We start from the raw sequence: 22055 nt of genomic DNA, 5'->3' as shown, positions 1-22055 counted from the left end.
TTCTTTTACACTATAAATATATTCTTTATGGGGGTTACAGGGAGGATGACGTCACTCAATCCTGCACAGACGGAGTCAGAGGTGAACATTTCTGTGTTTTATTTCTCCTTGAAAGCAGAAAGGAGGCTTTTCCTGAGATACTTTAATGAGTTTACAGAGCGCCGTTCTGTGGATTCTTTAAGTAATTAGATAATATCGGTCTCCATTATCCACAACGAAAATAACAATGAGAGAGGGCCTTGTTTTCTGTTACACATGCACGTGTCATAAATACAAACACATTAATTCAGTAATTACAAATGACTCTGGCTCATTAAAAAAAATGTGAATCCTGACGCCTCTCGGTGCCCGGAAGTAGCAGGTACACCACCTGTCGGAACTGGGGCACCAAAGCCTCGTTTATTCGTGGTCATGTGATCTGTGTGTTCGGTGCAGTGTTCTGAAACATCTGCACGTCGGAGGCTCGACACAGCGAAGAAACGTTTGTTTCAAGCGTCCCATCCCTGCCAGAAACTCGGCCCCCTTCGCGCATGCGCTTTACAGTCATCACAGTATGAGGAGTGCAGAGAACAAGTAACGTCAGAGGTAAACAAGCTTTTATGTTTCTCGTTTACATATTCCACGCTCATGATTGCAATTAAAGTGCAGAGACATTTTATTAAATATTCCGCTGGCCAACAGGAGGCCCGCGGCTGCTCGCAGCGGTCAGTGAGACTTTTCAGCCTAAGCTGCTTCAGCAGGAGCGAACTGTTAGCCGTGTTAGCTTCTGTATTCACAGTCAATGGAGAGGCGATCCAACTCCGCTGAACTGCACCAGCTCAAAGGACAGCTTTAAACATGCGACTGTATCTTCTCTTACGCTGGTGTCTTTTACTGAAGTGTTCTTTTAAAGTACTTTCCGCTTCGTCCGGTGTCATTCTGTGCTAATATTTAGAGCTAACATTGATAGCATTAGCGTCTTAGCCGCTGTCAAATATCTGTGAAGCTAGAGAGGGGCGGGATATTTAGAGCGACTGACGACCGAGACAGCCAATAAGAATTTAGAGTAGGCGTCCTCAGGAGTCTTCAAGACCAATTATCTTCTTCTACTAAGAAATCTAAGAAATATCAAGCGGAAGGTCAAAAAATGTCTGTTTCATTCATTACAAACTGTTCGATTTTTACATTCGCACTTTTGCTCAGTCGTAATTCAGACTGCACTCGCGGAAATATGATAATAACTCAATAAAAAAGTTGGGCTGCAACCGTTATCAGAGACGGGCGCAACGTCATCATATGTATGCCGTCATCACGCAACGTAACGTACAGTAGCGTTCGCGACCTCTGACCTTTCTGGGTTCTTACTTTAATTTTTTTAATCTACAGCAATAATTTGCAAAAAAAAGAAAAAGAGAATTAAAACATTTATTTTTTAAGGTAATAAATACAATATGGGGAAAATGTGAAGAATATAAATCTTTGGCATATCTAGATTTTGAGTTTATTTAGGAACTTGCTTCATTCAGCCTACACTCTGTTTTTAAGTTATTAGAATGGACCACCTTTCAGTTTTTATTCACCTTGTCCCTTTACACTTGTTGCTGCACTAACAATGAAACATTTGTGTAGGAAAATAGAAAATTTATATCCAACATTGAAGATAACTGCTGTGCTCCATCAAAAGTCAATGGTTTAAAACTATCGAACTGTCCAATAAACTCTCCACAGTAAAGTTACAGAAAACGCTCACATCAACACTTCCTGTGTTTTTGTACCAGATGAAGACACCTCCAGACCGATCAGGCATCACCTTTGAAGTCGGAGCCAAGCTAGAAGCTCGAGACCACCACAAGAACTGGTCAGAAGACACCTCCCCACCACCACCTCCCACACACACTCTGTCACAAATCACCCCAACACTTGTCTCCACCCTCCTTGCACTCTCTTCTTCACCTCTCCTGTGCACTAACACACTCAAAATACCTAAAATTAATGGTTTGTTTTACTGAGCTTCTGCCGTTATGATGTACCCACTCATTCAAGCTTTTAACGTAAACTGTGGGTTAGCGACTTCTTAATAGTCCCTTTGTTACGAGTCTGGTCCGTGGAAATCCCCTGAGTGGATGATTCATTTAAGTTCCCACAGCAGTTCAGCCAACACACAGGAACCTTTCAGATACTGCTGTTGATTTTTTTCCAGGATTTTAATAAAATAATTGACTTTTTTATGATGTTTAATCCACCAATAAACCACCCCCAAAAAAGCAAAAGGAACAGACTTGTATTAAATGAGGTAACACAGACTCATTGCCTTAAATATATGCAACCAGCTGTGCTTATGTGTGAATTCAGGCCCAACCTTCCTGTGTTGTGTAAATATCCTCTAATTTGTAGCTAAACAAGAGCTAATTTTGAACATGGAAATTATAAAGGAGATTTTAGGGAGAACCTATTTCAAATTTAATGGTGTACTAAAAGTTTGTCCTCCTTTTAGGTACACGGCCACCATTGAGAAGATTGACTATGACAAAGAGCGGGTCCTGATCCACTACCTGCAGTGGAGCCGTCGCCATGACGAGTGGTTTCAGTGGAACTCGCCGTACCTGCGGCCGAAGGAGCGAGTCAGCCTGAGGAGGCAGGGCCTGAATCCAACGCGATCACAACCGGTACAGAAGACGTCAGACGTACACAGATGTTACTTTTTTAAATAGTTTTAAAACATCGGTATCAGTGTCATGGCAGGGATGCTGATACTGAATAAGATTTTTTTTTTTTCTAAGATGCATGAAACAAAATATCTTATTTACTTCCTGCTTATAAATCCTAGATACTCTGCATTTGAAGTAAATGTGAAAATATCAGGGGCCTGTACTACGACTCGGTTCATCGTATCCACGATATATTTCTGTTATCATTTACCCCACCATCAGTCAGGACAGACGACGAGGCTATCATTTTAAAGACATTTGAGGAGGTTAAGCTCATAATACAGACTGAAAGTGAAGCAGCTGCTGTGGACAGAGCAGCAGAATCTGAGTGTGTGTTTTAAGCATGTTGCTCAAGAAGACTAGAAACACGACAATGAGTTGAAGCCAGGAGAATGTTGGCTGTGTAAGCTAACAGACTTCTTCTCTGCGTCTCAGACGTTTGTTTCAGGCTCAAAGGTTCTGGCCTGTTGGACCGACTGTCGTTTCTACCCGGCCAAAATCCTCCGCGTCAACAAGGACGGTGAGGCTCAGCTTTGACCTTTTACCTCTGCTGTTTTTCTGCTGTATTCTACTGCTGGTTAATTTATTGATTGCTGGAAAAAAGGTCAGTGCAACTGTTTATCACAAGGTTTTATGATAAATCACTAAGCACCTACCATCTGCACCCCTCACTAACTTTTGGCTATTCGATGGATCCATGCATATGTTTGCTTTCATAGTATATATCGTAACGTATTCAGATTTAGCTCGCTCCTGTACTTAAAAAGTGAGGTCTTAATAATACTGTGACAAAATGAGGTGAGAGGCCCAACATTTCAGCCCACCCCTCTGTGCTTCTAGTTCCAGTAACTTGACTAGTATGAAGGTCCGATTGTGCTTGGGTTCATTAATTACACTAAGTTACTCTACAATATAAGTCAGCTAATCCTGGGTGGTTTTCCTGATTCAATGATATTAATGATATAATGCTGCTTACATTATTTTTACAGTTGACGCTGATACATTGGACTTTTTAAAACATTTCATTGACGAAAAGTCAAATAAATCCTGATTAATTCATACTAAAAACTCTGGTTTGGAGTCGAGTTGCTACCTCAGGTGGGAGAGGTGAGGTATTTCTGGGTTTTGTTTGAGGTACTTAGGTGGAGATTGGAGCAGGAGATTGACAGAAGGGCTGGTGCAGCTGGACCGGTCTGTTGTGAAGAGGGAGCTGAGTTTGAAGGCGAAGCTGTCAATTTACTGGTTGATCTACATTCCCTCTCTCATCTGTGACCCCGAGCTGTGGGTAGTTACCGGAAAATAAGATTGTGCATTCAAGTGGCAAAAGCTGGACTCTGTCTTCAGAGCTCAGAGTACAGCTGTGCTCCTTTGCATTAAAAGGTGCCAGTTGAAGTGGTTCGGTCGGCTCTGTGACCCAGAAAAGCTCCAGAAAAGTGTTCAGTGAATGGATGGGTGTCTTTTATGTCCTCCCTCCATGCTGTTTGACTCCTGCAGTCCGTGTTTGGGTTGTTTGTGCTGTGTTCCTGTTGTTACTGAAGCGAATCAGCTGTTTTTGAAACATCATTGAACTAAACCTGGTGTTTGTGTTTTCCTGTGTCAGACTCCTACACAGTGCGATTCTATGATGGCGTGGTTCGGACTGTGAAGCCCACCAAGGTCAAACCTTTCCAGGAAGTAAGAAATGCTTCTCTCTAATTGGTCCTCGTCTACTCAGTGTTTCACCCAATCACAACGTCTTTGATCCTAAATGTGTGATTTGTTTTTGTTTGTTTGTCGTTCTTAGAAATGCAGATCTGAGAAAAGTGCTGTGGGAAGCGAGGGATGGGAGGAGGGTGAGAGTGAGGAGGAGGAAGGAGGAGAAGGACAGGAAGAAGAGGAGGAGGAGAAAAAGGAGGAAGAGGAGGCAGATGAGAAGGTGACAACAGAAGAGACCGATGCAGCTGAGGAGAGGGAGGAGGACAGGAAGAGGAAGGCAGAACCTTCTTCCTCAAATCCACCAGCGAAGAAGAAAACAGACGACAGTAAGTAAGATGACCTCTGACCCCGAGCACCAGCTGATTGTTAGCACACAGTACATCTGTCCAGATGTTTAGAGGCTCTGCAGGTCATCAGCGTGAGCAAATTAAAATGGTTGACAATGGTCTGTCTCTCTTCCAGGCAGAAGCAGTGGAACTCAGAATCAGCCGATCACAGCTGACTCCACCACCCCAGCAGCAGCAGGACTTAACCCTGCCCACATAGACAGAGGTACACTTATCTCTGTAAACAGATATCTGCACAGGAATATGGAGAATACATAAAGGGTTTCTGGCTTCGGCTTGTAGTCCGGTTTGAGTATGCACGAAAAAGTGAGGTCCTGTTTGCCGAAATAAAACCTGAAAACATTCAGCTACAATCTAACAAAAACTTAGGCTTTTATAAGCTTTTCTAAATATGTCTGCATTAGTAAAACCACAACTGGGGCGGGGGGCTGAAAGTCTCGTCCAGGATATCAACAGACGACACCAGAGGCTCTGCACCTCTGCACAAATGTTACAGCAGCAGACTCGCTGATGGTGCCTGAAGTCGACAGAGGAGAACTTTAGACATGCGTGTATTGGTCCAAACATGAGAACTCTGAGAGTGAAGTCTCCACTGAACAGATGCACATTTTACATGGTTCTCTTAGCTGAAAGTATTTCTGCTGTAAAGCTTTAAGACGATGTCTGTGGGGACTGGCTCACTCAGGAGGACAGCAGAGGAACTCCATATTTAAACAGAGGAGATCAAACTCTGTACTGGACGTAGTTCTTATTAGACCTGGCTGAGATGGACAAAACTCTTTTGTGACATGTTTTTCATACCAGTCAAATCACTATTTCTGTCCAGCTTAAAGACCTCCTCTACTCCAAAGTGAAGATAAAATGTTAATTTTGATTTAAATATTAATTATTTTGTGTCACACATTGAACACGACTAATATACTGTAGAATATTATACAAGTGTACTTTGAATAATAATGTTAGTGTATGTGAGCATATAATAAAGTAAAATCTTAATTTTGACCAGTAAGAACCTTCAAGTCAACCCGAAGATACAACCATGGTTAATGTGAGGAAATCCAATTCTTTACAGTTTGTTTTATTTAATCTTTGTTTCAGATGTCCTGCTGGAGCGTCAGGCTCACCTTCCCACCACACACAAGTTCAGCAGAGAACCATGTAAGTCTGTCAGTCCTCCACATAAACACAAAACTTTAGAACGTCTTGATGCACGCTCAGTCATCCAGGTAAGTAAATCCCCAAGTTTGATTCTGCTCATCTGGACGTTTTCAGTGGGAGAAACGTTTTGTCACTCATCCAGGTGACTTCTTCAGTCTCAGCTGACTGCAGGTTTCCCCAATCTTAGAAACAGTCCATTGCATAATGACTGAAACCAGCCCACTGAAGGAACAATGGGCTGGGAGGTCAGTTCCTTCATCATAATTATGCAAATTCTCGCGACCATTGATCAACAACCGCTGATCAAAAGTGGTTGACGAAACGTTTCTCACTCTGAAAACGCTACATCCAGATGAACAGAATCAAACTTTGGGGACAAAAGTTTAGAGTTTAAAAGTTGTTGTTTTTTTGTGTAATGAAAACAAGTAGGACAGATAAAGACTGTAGGCTGCTCAATCCACACTTGGAATGGGGCGGGAACAGATTGACTGTGGAAAGGATATCAAATGTTTTAATTGCGAAAATTTGATGGAAGTGACGCCTCTCAAGAGAACATGGACAGGGTGATGTTTCCTCTGTGTCTTAAACATCTGAGAGCCAAGGAGACCAGCAGCTGGACTCTTGGAAGAGGAATCTTGTCCCATTTTTAGGATTAAAGCTGCTCAGTAGTCCTGGCTCTTCTTTGGTGTCACGGTGCTCCAAATGTTTTCAGCCGTGCTGTTGGAATCGATGCTTTATGTGATTTCGCATTGTTGTGCTGATATATGAAGAAGATGTAGAAGTCACAGATGCAAGTGCTGATATTGAGCCACAGGGTCTCCCTCCTATTTATTCCGGAAGAACGTTTTCCAAAAATAATTAAAACATTTGTCTGACATCGGAACAGTTTTCTGTGAGTTTTGGTTCAGAGAAGACGGCGTTGTTTCTGACCGTGTTTAGATGTGGCGACGTGTTTGCATGATGGAGCTTTAACCTGCTGCCCGAAGGCCTGAAGATCACGAGCATCGATGCTGAATTTCATCCTCGATCCGCACGCAGAGATTTCTCCAAATAATCCAAATTTTTTAATGATTTTATTTTATTGTAGATGATGAGACATTTAAAGTCTTCACAATTTCAATTTGAGAAACATTATTGTGAAATTGTTCAAAAATTTTGTAGACACAGTTCTTTGCAGACTGGTGAATCTCTGCCCATCTTTAACTCTGAGAACGCCTGCCTCTCTTTTTATACCGGCCTGCTGCTAATTAACCTAATGAGGTGCAACACCTTCCTCCAGCTGGTTCTTTTTTACTGTCACTCACTTCTCCAGGGTTTTGTTGTCTGAAACATTTAATGAAATGGTAAAATGTCTCAGTTGAAATATTTAACTTTTTTTCTCTGCTTTATTGTGAATAAAATTAATAAGATTTCCAAATCATTGCACAGCATTCATACTTTTTTGGAACTGGGATTTTTCTTCAGCTCCACAGGAATTTTAGATGCCGTCTTAAATTGACACATTGTGCTTCTGAGCAGACAACGTAGCTTCCTGTCCACTCTTTGTGCTCGGGGTTACTATACAAAGGCATATTATTAGTGTGCAGCTGCTCCCTTCCAAGCATGAAAGTGCTGAGGTTTCCTAATCCAGTCCCACAGCAGTTAGAAACACTCGGCGTGTCCTCTCCTCTCAGTGTACAGGGTGATAAAGAACCAGCCTCCACCCATCCTCTCCATTGAGCTGGACCACAACCCCTTCAAGTGCCCTGCTCCTGGGTGCACTAAGTCATTCAGGAAGGCGAGCCTGCTGCACTACCACATCAAGTACTACCACTCCGACCAGCAGCTGGAGGAGCAAAGCAGCGCCGAGGAGGCTGTGAGGTCAGTTTGTGCCCCACGGATTAGATACGCTGAGCAGAGGGCGGTGAGTTTAACACTGACTGGAGCTGTTTTATTTTTTTTATTTTTTTTTTTAGGAGGAAGCGATCTTTTTCAGAGGGCGGCGACTTGGTGTCAGACAGGAGGAGTGAGAACTCGACCAGCAGAGAGCATAGCATCGTGGGAACAGGTACAGAGCAGAGCACAACATCAGGACATAGGAGCAGAAAACCAGTCCAACCAGCAGCGTTGGTGTCATTTCTCTCATGTGTGCCTGTTAGTAGAAGCCAAGAACGACGGGGGGAAGGAGAAAACAGGAGGACTGGATAAAAAGGAGAGGAAGAACTTCCTGCGAATCAAACTGAAGAAGAAGAAAAAGAAGAAGAAGAAGAAGAAAAGTCAGACGGGTGAGACTCATTGTGTCTGTTGACTTTCTTAAACTGAGATTAACAGGTTAGTAAGATATTTGGAGCCTAAAATCAGAGGTCTGTTCTCATCTAACTATCAGTTTGAAATTGGCTCTAGAAGTGTCATATTTTACTATCCATCCACCCGTCCACCCATTTTCTTTCACTTATCCAAGTCAGAGTTATGGGCGAGGTCAGGTTGTCCCAGCTTCCATAGGGCGAGAGGCAGGGTACACCCTGGACAGGTCACCAGTGCGTCGCAGGGCTAACAGAGAGACAAATATTCAGACTCACATTCAAACCTATGACCAGTTTAGCATCACCAATTTACCTAACCCCACTAACTGCATGTCTTTGGACTGTGGGAGGAAGGCAGAACCCACCCAAACACGGGGAGAACATACAAACTCCATCTTCAACTCACATTTTATTTGTTATTGCACTTATTGCATCCTCAAATTTAAATATAGAGTCCCATCTGACAGAAGTGTGAACCTGCGCATTAGTAACACTGCAGGAAATGAACTCTGCAGTGTGTTTGGTTCAGATTTGGTGTTGAGGTCGTTTTGGCTGCTCACAAACACGCGTGTAACCGGAAAGTAAAAACATTATTTATGTTTTTGTTGGAAACGCTGCAGACGGAGCTAAAGCACCTTCATGACCTGTTCATTGTGTAAAAGTGATTTAAAACTCTTGTTCAGCTGCTTCTCATTAGTTGTCATTACTGTGAGTTATTGAGCACCAGAAGTGATGACAGCGTCCATGTGAGCACTGAGCGTCCAATCATTTTGTTGCTTCATTCTTCTCCTCATCAGGTTTCTGCAGCAGCGACGATGAGAGCTCAGACAGACCTCCGATCACTCTGAAGCTCTCGACTGAACATCAGAACACACACATGCAAGGTGGGAAAACACACACACACTAATATCACAAACACTGATACGATGCAAAAATTCAAAAACTGAGTTTCTGCTGTTTCAGTCGACGATGGCAGCGATTGGTCAACGCTGACAGCAGAGAGCGGAGAGGACACGCCCTCCTGGCCTGTTGGCACGGAGACGGAGGAGTGTGAGGTGGTGAGGTGTGTGTGCGAGGTGGACGAGGAGAATGACTTCATGATCCAGGTGAGACACACACAGGAATGATTTGTCTGTAGCTGCTTTTAAAATGAATCCACAGAACTGACAGACAAGCAAACAAACAACTGAAAGGAGAGAAATGAATCATGGGAAATATTTTACATCATTCATATCCATCAGGTTGGTATGTTCGATGTGAAAATGTCACAGATTGTCTTTATTAGGACGTCTTTTGTCACTGCAGGCCTTTGTGTCAGAACACATGCTCAGAAACACAGAATTGTTTCGTGATGCTGCTGTGAACTGATCCCAGTGTTTCCTCTGTGTGTGTCTGTAGTGCGAGTCATGTCTGTGCTGGCAGCACGGGACCTGCATGGGTTTATACGAAGACAACGTCCCACACAACTACATCTGCTACTACTGCAGACAGACCGCAGGTAGGATTCACACTGTGACAGAGAGAGCACTTACTGCTGTGCCGAGCCTGTGAAAGAAAGCAGGTAAATGGCCTGTATTTGTACAGCGCTTTCTAGTCCCTAAGGACCCCAAAGTGCTTTACACATCCAGTCATCCACCCATTCACACACACATTCACACGCTGGTGATGGCAGCTACATTGTAGCCACAGCCGCCCTGGGGCGCACTGACAGAGGCAAGGCTGCTGAACACTGGCGCCATCGGGCCCTCTGACCACCACCAGTAGGCAACGGGTGAAGTGTCTTGCCCAAGGACACAACGACCGAGACTGTCGGAGCCGGGGCTCGAACCGGCAACCTTCCGATTACAAGACGAACTGCCAACTCTTGAGCCACAATCGCTCCTAGGTAAAGGTAAAGGTGGATTATTTGATAGTTAGTGAAACTCAAAGCTTGCATTTGATATGTTACAGCTAAGGCCACAGCAAAGGCCGCTGTGGAAAAGTTCCTCCACCCTTTGTCGAGTGGTCGTAGGAGGTAGCTTTCTGTGTTTAGGTGAAACCAGTCCCAAACTTATACAGTGCTGCACCAAGAACAACCTTACAGCTGCTTTAGTTGCTGTCAGGTTGCTGCAGTTTGTAGAGGTGACTTGTCTGCAGACGCTCACTAACTATTCGCTCAGTGATAGTGAAACTATGAAGAGTGTGATGGAAACACAGTGTGATGAGACGTGTTGGTTTCAGCACTAAGGCGCACCTTTTAATTTAAAGGCGAACGGTCTCTGAGTCGAGTTTTACCTCCACTCAGTGGTTAATAGCGAGAGGTTGCAGCGTAGTCGGTGTCTTCCATACAAACTGCGAGGGGACCAACGCGAACATGAGGAACCTGCGGGAAACACTCAGCGGCTGATTAGGGATTTCTCCTGTGACTGGAGGACGCCACAGGGGTTGCTGACCTGTGTAACCGAAGCCTAAAATAACAGAAGAAATCCATTAGTGTCCAGAAGTATATGGATGCACTTGTGTGTCTTAGATCAGAGACAAATGAATGAGTGAAACTGCATTTGTGCTGATTGTTTGGTCAGGTTGGTGAAGAACAGCAGCACGAGGAGGCTTTGATTAGATGTGTGTGTGTGTGTGTGTGTGTGTGTGTGTGTGTGTGTGTGTCTTATGTGACTTTGTATCTCAGTGAGTGTGTGAGGCTTTGACGATACGAGCTCCACAGCTCAGGCTGAAGTCGTTTTCAGAAACCTGCTGGCTCTCCTGTCGGTTCCTGTGTGGTGCTTGTGCTTCTCCTCTCATCTTGTTTTCATCTGTAATCCTCATTGGTCCAGGTTGGCGCCGTGCTCAACGTTTCCGGTCTGAGCCCGACTTGTTGAAATCCGGTCACATGTTTGGCCTGTCATGCGTGAAGGAGAACTACTCTGAGGTCAACGCCTCCAAGATCTCACACACCAGCCGCCTGCTGGCGCACACGTACGGCATCAGCCAGGTCCTCAGCGCCCTGCAACTCAAAATCAGCCTGCTGCGGTGAGTGCGGTCGCTCCGGCGGCTCGGCTCGTCTGTTCGAGCCCTCAGAGATGTTAGCTCGGTCTGACTGTGGCCGTGTGTCCCCGCAGCTCGCCGTCCCACCCCGACCAGCAGCTGTGGAGGTTACCGTGGAAGCAGGAAGAGAGGCACAGACTAATGTCCAGCCCGAGAGGAGAGCCGCCCGTCTGCTACGTCAGCAGTGAGCACTGCTACCAGAAGCCCGGAGCATCATGGGAAAAAGGAGAGGAGCAGGAGAAAGAGAGGCCGACGGTGATGGTGAAGCAAGAGCACAGCGGCGAGGAGAAGGTAGAGAGTCTGCAGACACTCGTGCAGCCTTTTAACTGTTCACACGTTTCCAACTCAGAAAGCTCACCTGCTCTCTCCACTGCCCGAGGTTACAGGACACAAAGCATCTGTATTTTCATTTATTTGTGCTGTTCACACTGATGGGGGGGAACGAACGACCGAATGAGTCGTACATGAGCAATAAAATCTAAACTCCGATTTCACTCCTTCATTAAGTCTGAACATCACAAAATCAGAGCTGATTGTTTTGAGCAAAGACGATGAGTCTCTTTTTCTGTCTCCTTAAATATGAAACTTGAGCTGAGTGCCGTTTGGACGTGAAAGCTCTTTTCTGCTGTGAATACGAGACGTGTGAATCTTTAGCCGTTGGGAGGTTTAGGTGTAGTAAAAACAACAACAAAGCCTGGCTCACAGAGACCTTTAGCTGAAGCAGCGCCTCACGCTCGCAGCGCTAAGCTCCTGCTGTTGCTATGAGACCAGTGAAGACCAGTTAGAAGCTCATTCTGGTGAATGTGGAACTATTTTTACCTTTTACTGAGTGTGAGGGGAGAGGAGCGAGAGCTGCAGAGGATACTCTGTGAAGATACACCAACAGAAAAGCTGTAACAGGCTTCTTCTGCACAATCACACAGCCAGAGATTTAAAGAACATAAGGCTTTTCGGGTAGATTATGAAAAGCCTGTCATCTGTTTTATTTCATGGCCGGGGACTTTTTGTCATTTTTCAGACCAGTTTCTGATCCTGAATTGTTTTATTTCTCTTAACTGTTGGAGAATTCTTGTAGAATAGAAAGAATACATCATTAGTAGCAGCGAAATGGAGCTAAAAATAAACGATTGATGTAGAATCAGCAAGTGAAACGAGCAGATCACAGTGAATCCATTTAAGTGGACCAGAAGACATGATGTGAGATGTAAGGGAGATTCTTCCATTCCAGAGAGGGTCACGGCATTCGTGCGTTTGGAAGTAAAAGGTTTCGACAGGTGAATCCGTGGAAGGATTGTACGCTCCTCCTGTGATTGGCTCATGAGTCTGTTGCCACTGGTGTCTTTTGAGACCGTGAAGTTTCTTTGAATTTTTATTTAAATCTTAAGGAAATCAGCTGTAAAAAAGGAAAATAATTATTTATTTATTTATTACAGAATCATTATGGGTATGTTTTTGGTGGTTATACATTGAGCCATGACTTGTAAAACCTGAATTTCATATTAAATCTTGAAGTTACTGAAATACAAACTGGAGATGTAATAAGTTCAGTTATTGCATGTAAAATCAATAAAAACTGAAAAATGTCCACCTGACCCTTCAGAATCAGCTGATCTCCTTGAATTTTTTAAATACAGCAGAAAACTCCAGGACTCAGGATCTAAAGCCAAAAATCAAGTTGTTCAGCATCATTATTATTATAACCAACTCTGAGCTTCAGTTTCATGGCTTGTATTTTAGCTTTAAGAATCAAACTGGTTTAACACTGTGATGGAACAGAAACAAGGACCCTGCATGCAGTTTGTCATATTCACTGAAAAAGTCCTCGTGTGTCTCTGACTGCTGTTTGTTAAAAACATCTGTGATTCTCTCTGTGTAGGAAATAAAACCTGAAGATGTCAACAGGAACGCAGCTGATACCGCCGCAGACGGAGACAGCACCGCACTCACAGATGTGCACAACATAAAAACGGAGAATCACGCAGACGGCGGTGAGCAGGCACAGACTCGGACGCGCACACCGGAGCCTCGCGCCGCGTCGGTGGCCGAGTGTCAGCTGAACCTGCTGGAGCACATCGAGTCCCTGCACCAGCAGATCAGCGCCAGGATGGACGTGATTGAGAGAGAGCTGGACGGTAACGCACACTTTTCATGTAAAATACAGAGGTGCACACAACACTCTACATTAATCATCATTCAGTGTTATTAAAATAGTCACGGTGGCTTCGTCTGATTACAAAAGCAGAGAAATAATTAGGGAAACAAGCAAGTAAGTAATTATCCACCACGAGTTAGAGCCATTCTAGCTGGAGGAGAATAATTACTGAGGCGTGGGAGGAAGGAAGAGGCGAGAAAGTTCAGGGGTTTTTTGCGTCGCTTCACTTGGAGGGGTCATGTGAAGCTCATGCACACGTGTATATATTCCATCTTTATTTTGTGTCTTCATTGCATGTTTGGCTTTCATTTTAATTTAACTTGGGATTAGAGAGGTCTCGCTTCACTGTTGTACATCATGTATCTTGTGTGACTGACAGAGCAGCGTGTATACCTGAGCGTGATACAGCAACGCTGGGTTGGACGTGATGAAGCGTCAGAGTCGGGCTGTGCTGCTAAGTTACACCTCGGTGTTAGTTTGTGTCCACATGCTGCTGGTGGTCAAACTCGCTCTTCTTCACTCTTTTCAGTTCTAGAGTCCTGGTTGGACCACTCCGGCGAGCTCGAGCCTCCTGACCCTCTGTCCCGCCTCCCGCAGCTCAAACAGCGAATCAAGCGGCTGCTGTGTGACCTTTGCATCGTGAGGCGCCTGTCGGTCTGCCGCTGACCGCTCTCCCTCTGAACTCTGCTGAGACAAAGAGCGTGAAACTCTGAGTTGGCTGTGGTTTGTTTCCCTGCAGTTACAGGACAGCGCCCCCCTGTGGTGGAGAAAAGGTGCTTTGCAACATGACGAGATGGTGGTTTCTTTTGTTAGGTTTTTTTTTTTATACAAAGCGACTGCTGATTTACGTTCCTGAGACGCCTCCAGCAGGACTTCAGAGTGCGTGTGAGCACCAGGCGAGGACGAGTGAGGTCACTGATCAGGTGTCATCCGTCTCATTGAGACAGGATGATGTTTGTCTCTTTGGAGGCTGAACGGACAGGTCGTCTGCCATCAGCTCGTTGTTTTTCTGTCAGCCAGCATTGAAGTGTAACAACGCACACGAAGGATTTGGATATTGTATATTTTCTAATTGCACTAATATTCCCAGTACTAATAATTGTTTGTTTTAAAGACTCTTGGAGGGTTTGACAGTCTGGTGAGACCAGGAGGTTCTTAAGGCTTGTTGACCGCTAACTGAGCTAGTGCTAGTGCTAGTCAGTCACAGCAGCGCTCAGAGCTCCTCTCTCTCTCTCTTTTTTTTTTTTTTGGTTTCATCATTTCATTTACCAATGAAGAGAGAAAGAACTCTACAAGCTGACTTAAAGGCAAGCTGTATTGTTTTTAAATCATTGGTTCCTTTTTGTTTAATGTTAGGAATCAGTGCGATGTGGAGCAACAACGCCTGCAACAACAAAACAGCTTCAGTGTTTCTCAGGAAGGATACCCTTCAAAAAGCAGCTTGTTTTCCTGCCCACACATATTTAATCTGACTAATTTACTGCAGGACATATCCCTTACTCTTATTTCGAAAGTCACTGCTTCATTGTTGTATCCGCCCTCTGTGTGGTTGCTGATGACTGATGTCATCACCGCTGGGGTGGGCCAGCACCAGAGGTCACTTAATCATTGATTAATAATCATTATGCCCAGTGTGAGGCCAAACACCTTTAGTTTATTTGTCACTTGCAGCATGAAGAGACGTTTACACATTTGTGTAAAGCCATGACTGACTATGACGACTCGTGAGCATCTGTGCGACTGTGCAGCAGTTTCAGCTTTCAGCGTTTTTGCTCAACATTGGACTGATTCTAAACTTTTTTTGTCCTCTGTAATAATTTAAACCCAGAATGGAGCAGCAGGCTTTGTACCAGACCACTGTGTGAACACCAGCCTCAACGTGCCACACTGTTCACAGTGAGGCACGTTGAGGCTGGTGTTATACAAATCTTGAATATGGTTCAGTTTTCATGTACGTAGAGCTCTGAACCAGTCAACAAACATGCAGGGGTCCTCACTGTGCAGACTGCAGCAACAACCAGGCAAAACCTACTGGGGACTCAAAGTGGTGAGCGATGGCCTTGATCTGGCCCATGGGCCATAGTTTGTTCCTGTGCTCTGGTCTTTGACTGAAGGAATGATGTCACAGATACATGCAATGTGTGGGCTCAGCTGTAGAGTGGACGAGGGGCTGTGGCGTCCCCGAGGGAGCTCAGAGTAGTCGCTGCACCTCCACGTCTAAAGGAGCCCGGTCATGAAAATGTTGCAGAGGCAGTCCGTGCCTGGAATACCTGCTTAGCCCGCTGCCACCAGCAGACAGGCAGAAGGAAGGTGGATAAATCAGCCCCAGGTTAACAGATACTGAGGTTTTCCTTTCACGAGCTGTTTCAGTTGCTAATTTGAAGTTGATGCAGTCAGTTTAATCCTTTCAGACAGCTAAAAATTCTGCTCCTGGATTTTTGACTCATTCAGAATTAAACTATATATCTTTTAAAAGCACAAAAACTCGACACCAAATGGTGCGAACCACTTACAAAGACCACAGAAACAGTAGCTCTTTGTAATAATCTGTCGTTTCTCACCTCTTCCCGTTCACCTCTGCTGAGAGCTGTTTGCACTGCAAGAGTCCAACAAACAAAATGCTTCCAGATTTTCAGCGTCTTCAGTGGAAAAACAGGGTTTAAAGACGCGCATGTTTAAATGGATGTAAACAGCTAACTGCAGAGCTGATCTCATTCGGTTCTGTTAGAAAATCCGTTATTTGGGGAAATTCTGGGGATAACTTTGCAGAGGAATTCATTCTTCACACCTGAATTTCATAATTTGGTATAATTTACTGCTTGCTCGAGCTGTGAGAGGCCAGCCAAATGAAGTTGTGGTGAAAGACTGTCATTATGAGTGTCAGCTTTGACGTCCTGTGGGTCTTTCTCTGTTAAAAGCCTCATTGAGGGCACAGTTTTCTTCCCTCCTCCTGTCCTCATTTATCTGCTTTTCTGCATTTATTTGTTTGGTTCAAATACACAATATCTTGGGTTGTGAACAGCATGATATATTTTTTTATTCTCGACTCTACAGTGGTAGCTTTGCTTAACTCACAGTTTTAGCTCATCTGCCTTTCATGCTACTCTTTCCTGATTGGTTGCTCCTCTTAAATAGAAGATTTGGACAGCGGGTGGGTGGGGCTTATGTGCCTGAGATGACCATATTAGTAATATCCTTTTTCTGTGATATCATACAGATCCAGGGATAGAAAAAGAGCTGCCTGATGTGTGAGCTTTGGCTCACAGCGAATTGTTCTTCATGTTAAATATGAACGTCCACCGCTGGAACCGGAAATAAGGAAAAGCAGAATATGTCCCCGGCTTTTTACAGCTGGCTCATAATAAGTTTTATATGTGTGAGTTCTGAACCAGACTGTCCTGCACAGAATTATATTCAGATGGAGAAAACTGCTGGTGCTTTTTGCCGTTCAAACAAACAGCTTGCTGTTAGATTAAGAAACCCCAGCAGCTTTAAAATGTACATATGTCTGAATGAAGTTTTATACTCTTGTACAAGAAGCTAACTGTATATAGCTGTAGATTTTATTTTGATAGAAAGAACAGTTGTTCATTTCATGTTGTTCTCAGTTTGTCCTTCAGCGTCTCGTTACACTCTAAAAAAACTTACCTGGTTAACGCTGATGTGTCTTTAATCCAACCTGTTGCTTCTCTTCAGTTATTTGTTTTAAGTTTTATTACCACGCCGGCTAAAGATGCTCTGTGTCACGTGTCGCAGCCCGCAGGGGCATCTGACTCAACAGACCACATGAACTGTATATAAAAGATGGACACATAACATAAAGTCACCAGAACAGCGCTTCCTGAGGTTGGCGATATCAGGAAGAGTCTCATAGACGTTTCATCCAATCAGACAGCTTTTCATAGCCAGAGTCGCCGCCCTCTGCTGGTCATCAGAAAGCAGGTTAAAGGCGTTTACGTCTTTCTTTCATATACAGTCCCAAGTTTTCATTTTTATATTAAAGCACGAGGAAATGCGTTTTTCTGAGGAGTTGTAGCTTTGAATAAAGTTATAAAATCCCAGTCGGTGTGGTTGAGTCACATTCAGGTGTCTGGATTTAAAGACAGATTTACAGATTGAATACGTGCCCATGGGTTCATTACTCCTTTTGTGGTTTGAGTTCTTTTTTAAAATTTATTTACTATAGTCAACATTTTAGTTGAACAAATGAACACGTCTGGATGCTTTTCGGCTATTTAAAGATATAATTTGCATTACTGAGACGACTTTTCAGGCCAGATGTATCCCAGCATTGTAGAGTCATGCTGGGCGAAGGAATTATACAGATTAAAACAAACAGAACAGCTTGGAGAGCTTTTTTTATTTTAACTGGAACTGAACAGATTAGAAAAGATTGATACTTATTGAAGAGCTGAGATTATGCTTCAAATATAAATGGTAAATAGCCTGTATTTGTATAGCGCTTTACTACTCCCTAAGGACCCCAAAGCGCTTTACACATCCAGTCATCCACACACTGGTGATGGCAGCTACATTGTAGCCACAGCCTCCCTGGGGCGCACTGACAGAGGCTGCCGGACACTGGCGCCACCGGGCCCTCTGACCACCATCAGTAGGCAACGGGTGAAGTGTCTTGCCCAAGGACACAACGACTGAGACTGTCCAAGCCGGGGCTCGAACCGGCAACCTTCCTATTACAAGACGAACTCCCAACTCTTGAGCCACTCTCTTCACTGCTGAAGTATGCGGTGCCATCATGCTCTGAGCTAAAGAGCAAACCAGTGTTATTGATACCCACAAGTGAAGAAGGGATATAAATGGCCTGAAAAAGCATTTTTCTCTTAAATCATCTTCAGCAGTTAGTTTAGTAGATTTGACCAGGATTTCATCAGTAAGGGATGGGATAATATCTTATGGTTCTCAAAGATTTCCATCCCATGATCTTCACGTAACTCGTCTTCATATTAACAATGAGAGAAAAAAATGGTGAAAATATTCAGGACACGACTGTCCTTTGATAGATGTGTCAGTGTGTGTGCAGTGACACAGAAAGTGTTGTGTTCAGGTCCAGTCAGCCAGATGGTCTCACTGTGCGTCCGCAGACCACCAGGACATTTCCTGTTGGCACAGACTGTGTTACACACTACAGTCCACTGAGCAGCAACATAAAAATGGCATTTCCAGGATTTTATAGATGAGCTGGGACAGTAAGGATTGCATCATTAGTCTGATAAACAGGCCTGTAATCTCCACACAATTTCCAAAAAACCCTGGACAACAGACTAAGACAGAGATCAGCTGATCAGAATATAAATGCAAAAACACAGTCCTGGTGGATAAAGCTGCTCAGAGGAAGTGCATTTATCTACAAACTAAGATCTTTGGTCCATTTGTTTCTGCATGGTGACCAACATTCGAGCTTCACCTCATTGTGCTGGAAGATTTTCAGCTGCTGCTGAAATAATTTGGACTTAAATTTGGTTTCATTTCATCTGTTTTTACAACAGGCACAGAAAGAAACCATTCTTTTGTTTTTTCAGTTTGAAACTAAATGCCAGGATTTTGTTTCTCTTCTTGCCAGAAAACCGAACATCCAATCTGGCTTCCTCACTGGTTAACTCTCCATTACTCCTACATTAATGCAGAAACTACCAACTAGAAGTTGGTAGAGAGAGAAAATGTAATCCTATCTGTGTTTTGTCTCAGACTGATTATTATTTCAAGTTCCAACACGACTGTGCACAAAGCAAGGTCCACAAAGAGATGGAAGAGCGAGTTTGGTGTGGAACAACCAGACTGGCCTGCACAGAGTCCTCGTCCTGTACTCAGGCCGACAGAACACTTTTGGGATGAATTAGAGTGGCGACTGCGAGGCAGGCCTTCTCGTCCAACATCAATGTCTGACCTCACAACTGCACTTGTGGAAGAATGTTCAAAAATTCTAATAAACCTGCGGAAAACCTTCTTAGAAGAGTTGAAGCTCTTATAGCTGCAAAAGGTGGTCCGACATTATATTTGACCCTATGGATTAAAATTGGGATGTCACTCAAGTTCATATGTATGTGAAGGCAGACAAGCGAATACTTTTGTTAATATAGTGTGGCATAAATATATAGTAATATAACATAAAGTCATTACAGGTGTTTACACACACCTGTAAGGTTTATTAAATATTTAATTCTTTTTTTTTTTTAACACATTTACAGTAAGAGGAAGAACAAACCAATGTCTCTCCAATGAAACAGAAAGTACACTCTTTGAGTAATAACATTTAATATATCAGGACATAATAAAAGCATTGTGTCTATTTCAGGACTTGAAATGAGGTAAATCCAACCTTAAATGAACAACACATGATATATTACACTGTGTCATTGTTTACTCCTCAAGAGGTGTGTAAAAAATGTAGTAGTCCCTTAATGCTTCCATAAAAGTTAAGCAGGTCAGTTGGTTTGGTTAACCGATTATCAGGATTTGGGAGCACCTCTATGAATTAAACAAGTTTTGGTAGGTTGCTGTTCAAGAGCATTCAGTGTGTGAACACAGTGCCACAATCTACCAAATTCCCCTCAAGGTCAGACCATACAATGCTCAGAGAAATAAAAGATCCCAGCAGCTCCAATCCAGAAACTACAGGCTGCATTTAAATGTTTAAGGTCAGGACAGGACCACTGAAAGACTGAATATTAAAAGACTAAACAAGTACAGCTTATTTAGCAGATTTGCAGAAGAAAGTTTTGTCTCTCTAAAAAGAACATGCAGCACGACTTAGATTTACTGCATCTTAACAAACCACAAGACTTCTGGAACAATGTCCTTCAGACAGATGAGAGCAAAATGCAGATGTTTGTATATAATGCACAGAACAAGGAGTGGAGTAAACCAAACACAACACATCAGTACAAACACCTCACACCAACTGTATGCACGGTTGATGATTTGGGCACCTTGCAGTTATTGAGCATGAACTCTTGTATACCAAAGTACTCTGGAGTCAAATGTGAGGCCATCTGTCCCACAGCTAAAGCTCAGATCAAATTAAGTCACGCAACATGACAATGATCTCAAGCACAGCAGCAAACAGATGAGAAAGATGACAAAGGAAAGAATCGGTGCTGCAGGGATCCAGTCAGAGTCCATGAACGATTGTCCGTCTCAATGAAGCAACGATTCCTCCACAACGACGTGCGAGACTGAAAAAGTCATACAGAAAACCATTACTTAGAATTATTGTTGCTAAATGTGGTTCTACGAGGGACTGAATCAGGTGTACAGGTGTACTAAAAAGAGCACATAAATACAAATAAAAGCCAATTTCTAGTAAATATTTTTTAACCCCCTGTGTTATACTTACAGCAAAGCATCCTTACTCACCAGTTTAACGCTCAGGAAATAAATTCAGAAGTTTCTCAGTAGAAAAATAAAGCTAAAAGTTAAGAATAAGAAGAACAAAAAATTATTTACTAATTTAATCAAATTAAAAACTACAAATAAAGTTTCCCAGTAAAAAAAATAAAATAATGAAATAAAATATAAATCAGAAACAAAGCTTCTGGTGCTCGTAGAAAATTTTGACACCTGTTGAGAATATGGCGGCTGATCTCGTGACCTGTTGTTTACGCTGACGTAGCTCCGCCCCGGACTGTCCGCGTGCTGCTGGCTGCGAGCTCAGTCAGTGAGAGAGGATCCTCGCGACCACATCGATCTTAACGGCTGTCTTTGACGTTGAAACGGTCACAGGCGGCTGGATTAACCCGGTAACCTGAGCAGATTCCGGAGCTAACAAAACACGGTGAGTAGCGTCTGGTCCGACTCGGCTCGGCACGAACTAATGACTGCTCTTCAGGATAATTAACCAGTTAACGGGTAAATGAGCGGGCTAGTTTCAGTGTTAACTGTTACTAGTTAGTGGTGGAGGTTATTAGCTCGCAGAACTAGCTTACATGGCGGCGGTGTGTTTGGTAACAGGTGTGTGTCGGTAACGTAGCAACGGTCGGTCTGTGGCTTAGCATCCGCGCTCATTAACGTTAAACGTTAAAGATCCTCTACAGTATAACTCCTGCCACTGTGTGTGCGTGTGCGTGCGTGCGTGTGTGGGCGGACAGCCTCGGTACATCCCGTTCAGCCCAGCCTCGCATCTATTGTTGTTACAGCCCGTTAATTAGTCGGATGGATGTCGGCAGGTGCGTAGCTGTTTGAGGCGTTTACGAGAACGTCGTGATGAGGCTTGTTTATAGAGCAGGGCTTAAATAAATCCGCTCATGATGTCAGCCTCCTCACTTTTACTAGTGCAGCACGTCCTGATCATTTACCTTTGATTTTATCAGCTCGTTTTCAGCCCCTTCTGATATAAAGCTGCAGTTCAGTCCATTTGTTTATAGTCTGGACATAATCAATCAATTTCATTGATTTCTTTATTGAGGTTCCTGGCTTAAAATGGGACTGTTCCATATACAGTTAAGGCAGAGGGTCTGTGTTATCTGCAGTGTTGGGTAAGTTACTTTAAATTAGTAACTTAGTTACATTACTAGTTACTTCTCTAAAAAAGTAACTCAGTTACTTCAAGTTACTCGTTACTTTCAAAGTAACTAGTTACTAGGGAAAGTAACTTTGGTTTTACTCAGAATTCTCCTGTTAATGTGTTGCTTCCATAACTGGATACCCAGCCAGACTGCCAGTCTTCTAGCTTGCTTACTTGCCACAAGTGCACTGT

The 22055-nt window shown here is 43.5% G+C and overlaps 2 protein-coding genes and 1 long non-coding RNA gene across 5 annotated transcripts in view; 2 read left to right on the top strand and 1 right to left on the bottom strand.

The window, feature by feature from the left end:
- The first annotated feature begins 417 nt into the window (after positions 1–417).
- Positions 418–17403, top strand: LOC100709875 (PHD finger protein 20). 2 transcript variants are annotated; one of them, XM_005477812.4, is made up of 18 exons: positions 418–585; positions 1758–1837; positions 2474–2645; positions 3123–3207; positions 4288–4361; positions 4471–4708; positions 4845–4934; positions 5828–5887; positions 7561–7747; positions 7843–7934; positions 8026–8151; positions 8967–9053; positions 9133–9275; positions 9568–9667; positions 10980–11175; positions 11265–11481; positions 13067–13322; positions 13872–17403. In XM_005477812.4, the coding sequence occupies exons 2-18, from the start codon at positions 1758–1760 to the stop codon at positions 14006–14008; spliced, it is 2340 nt and encodes a 779-aa protein (XP_005477869.1). In that variant the 5' UTR covers positions 418–585; the 3' UTR covers positions 14009–17403. The 2 variants fall into 2 exon arrangements, with proteins under 2 accessions (XP_005477869.1, XP_005477868.1); XM_005477811.4 differs by having other exon boundaries at positions 431–585; positions 8029–8151.
- Positions 17404–19598: 2195 nt separating this feature from the next.
- Positions 19599–21739, bottom strand: LOC102077874 (uncharacterized). The gene is made up of 3 exons (XR_270221.4): positions 20921–21739; positions 20717–20768; positions 19599–20535 (listed from the first exon to the last, which is right to left on the bottom strand). It is a non-coding gene; the product is annotated as an uncharacterized LOC102077874 (long non-coding RNA).
- LOC100710142 (protein NDRG3) overlaps positions 20998–22055 on the top strand; it is a 31004-nt gene continuing 29946 nt past the window's right edge. Inside the window, exon 1 of one of the 2 annotated variants that reach the window (XM_019349453.2) lies at positions 20998–21134. The gene's annotated coding sequence lies outside the window, so the exon portion shown is untranslated. The remainder of the gene's footprint in view (positions 21135–22055) is intronic. The other variant, XM_005477808.4, reaches the window with a different exon arrangement.

The sequence above is a fragment of the Oreochromis niloticus genome, linkage group LG20, assembly GCF_001858045.2.
Source record: "Oreochromis niloticus isolate F11D_XX linkage group LG20, O_niloticus_UMD_NMBU, whole genome shotgun sequence".
In the NCBI taxonomy this organism is placed as follows: Eukaryota; Metazoa; Chordata; class Actinopteri; order Cichliformes; family Cichlidae; genus Oreochromis; species Oreochromis niloticus.
The sequence above is the reverse complement of the archived record's forward strand: the minus strand, read 5'-3'. Positions and strand labels throughout refer to the sequence as shown.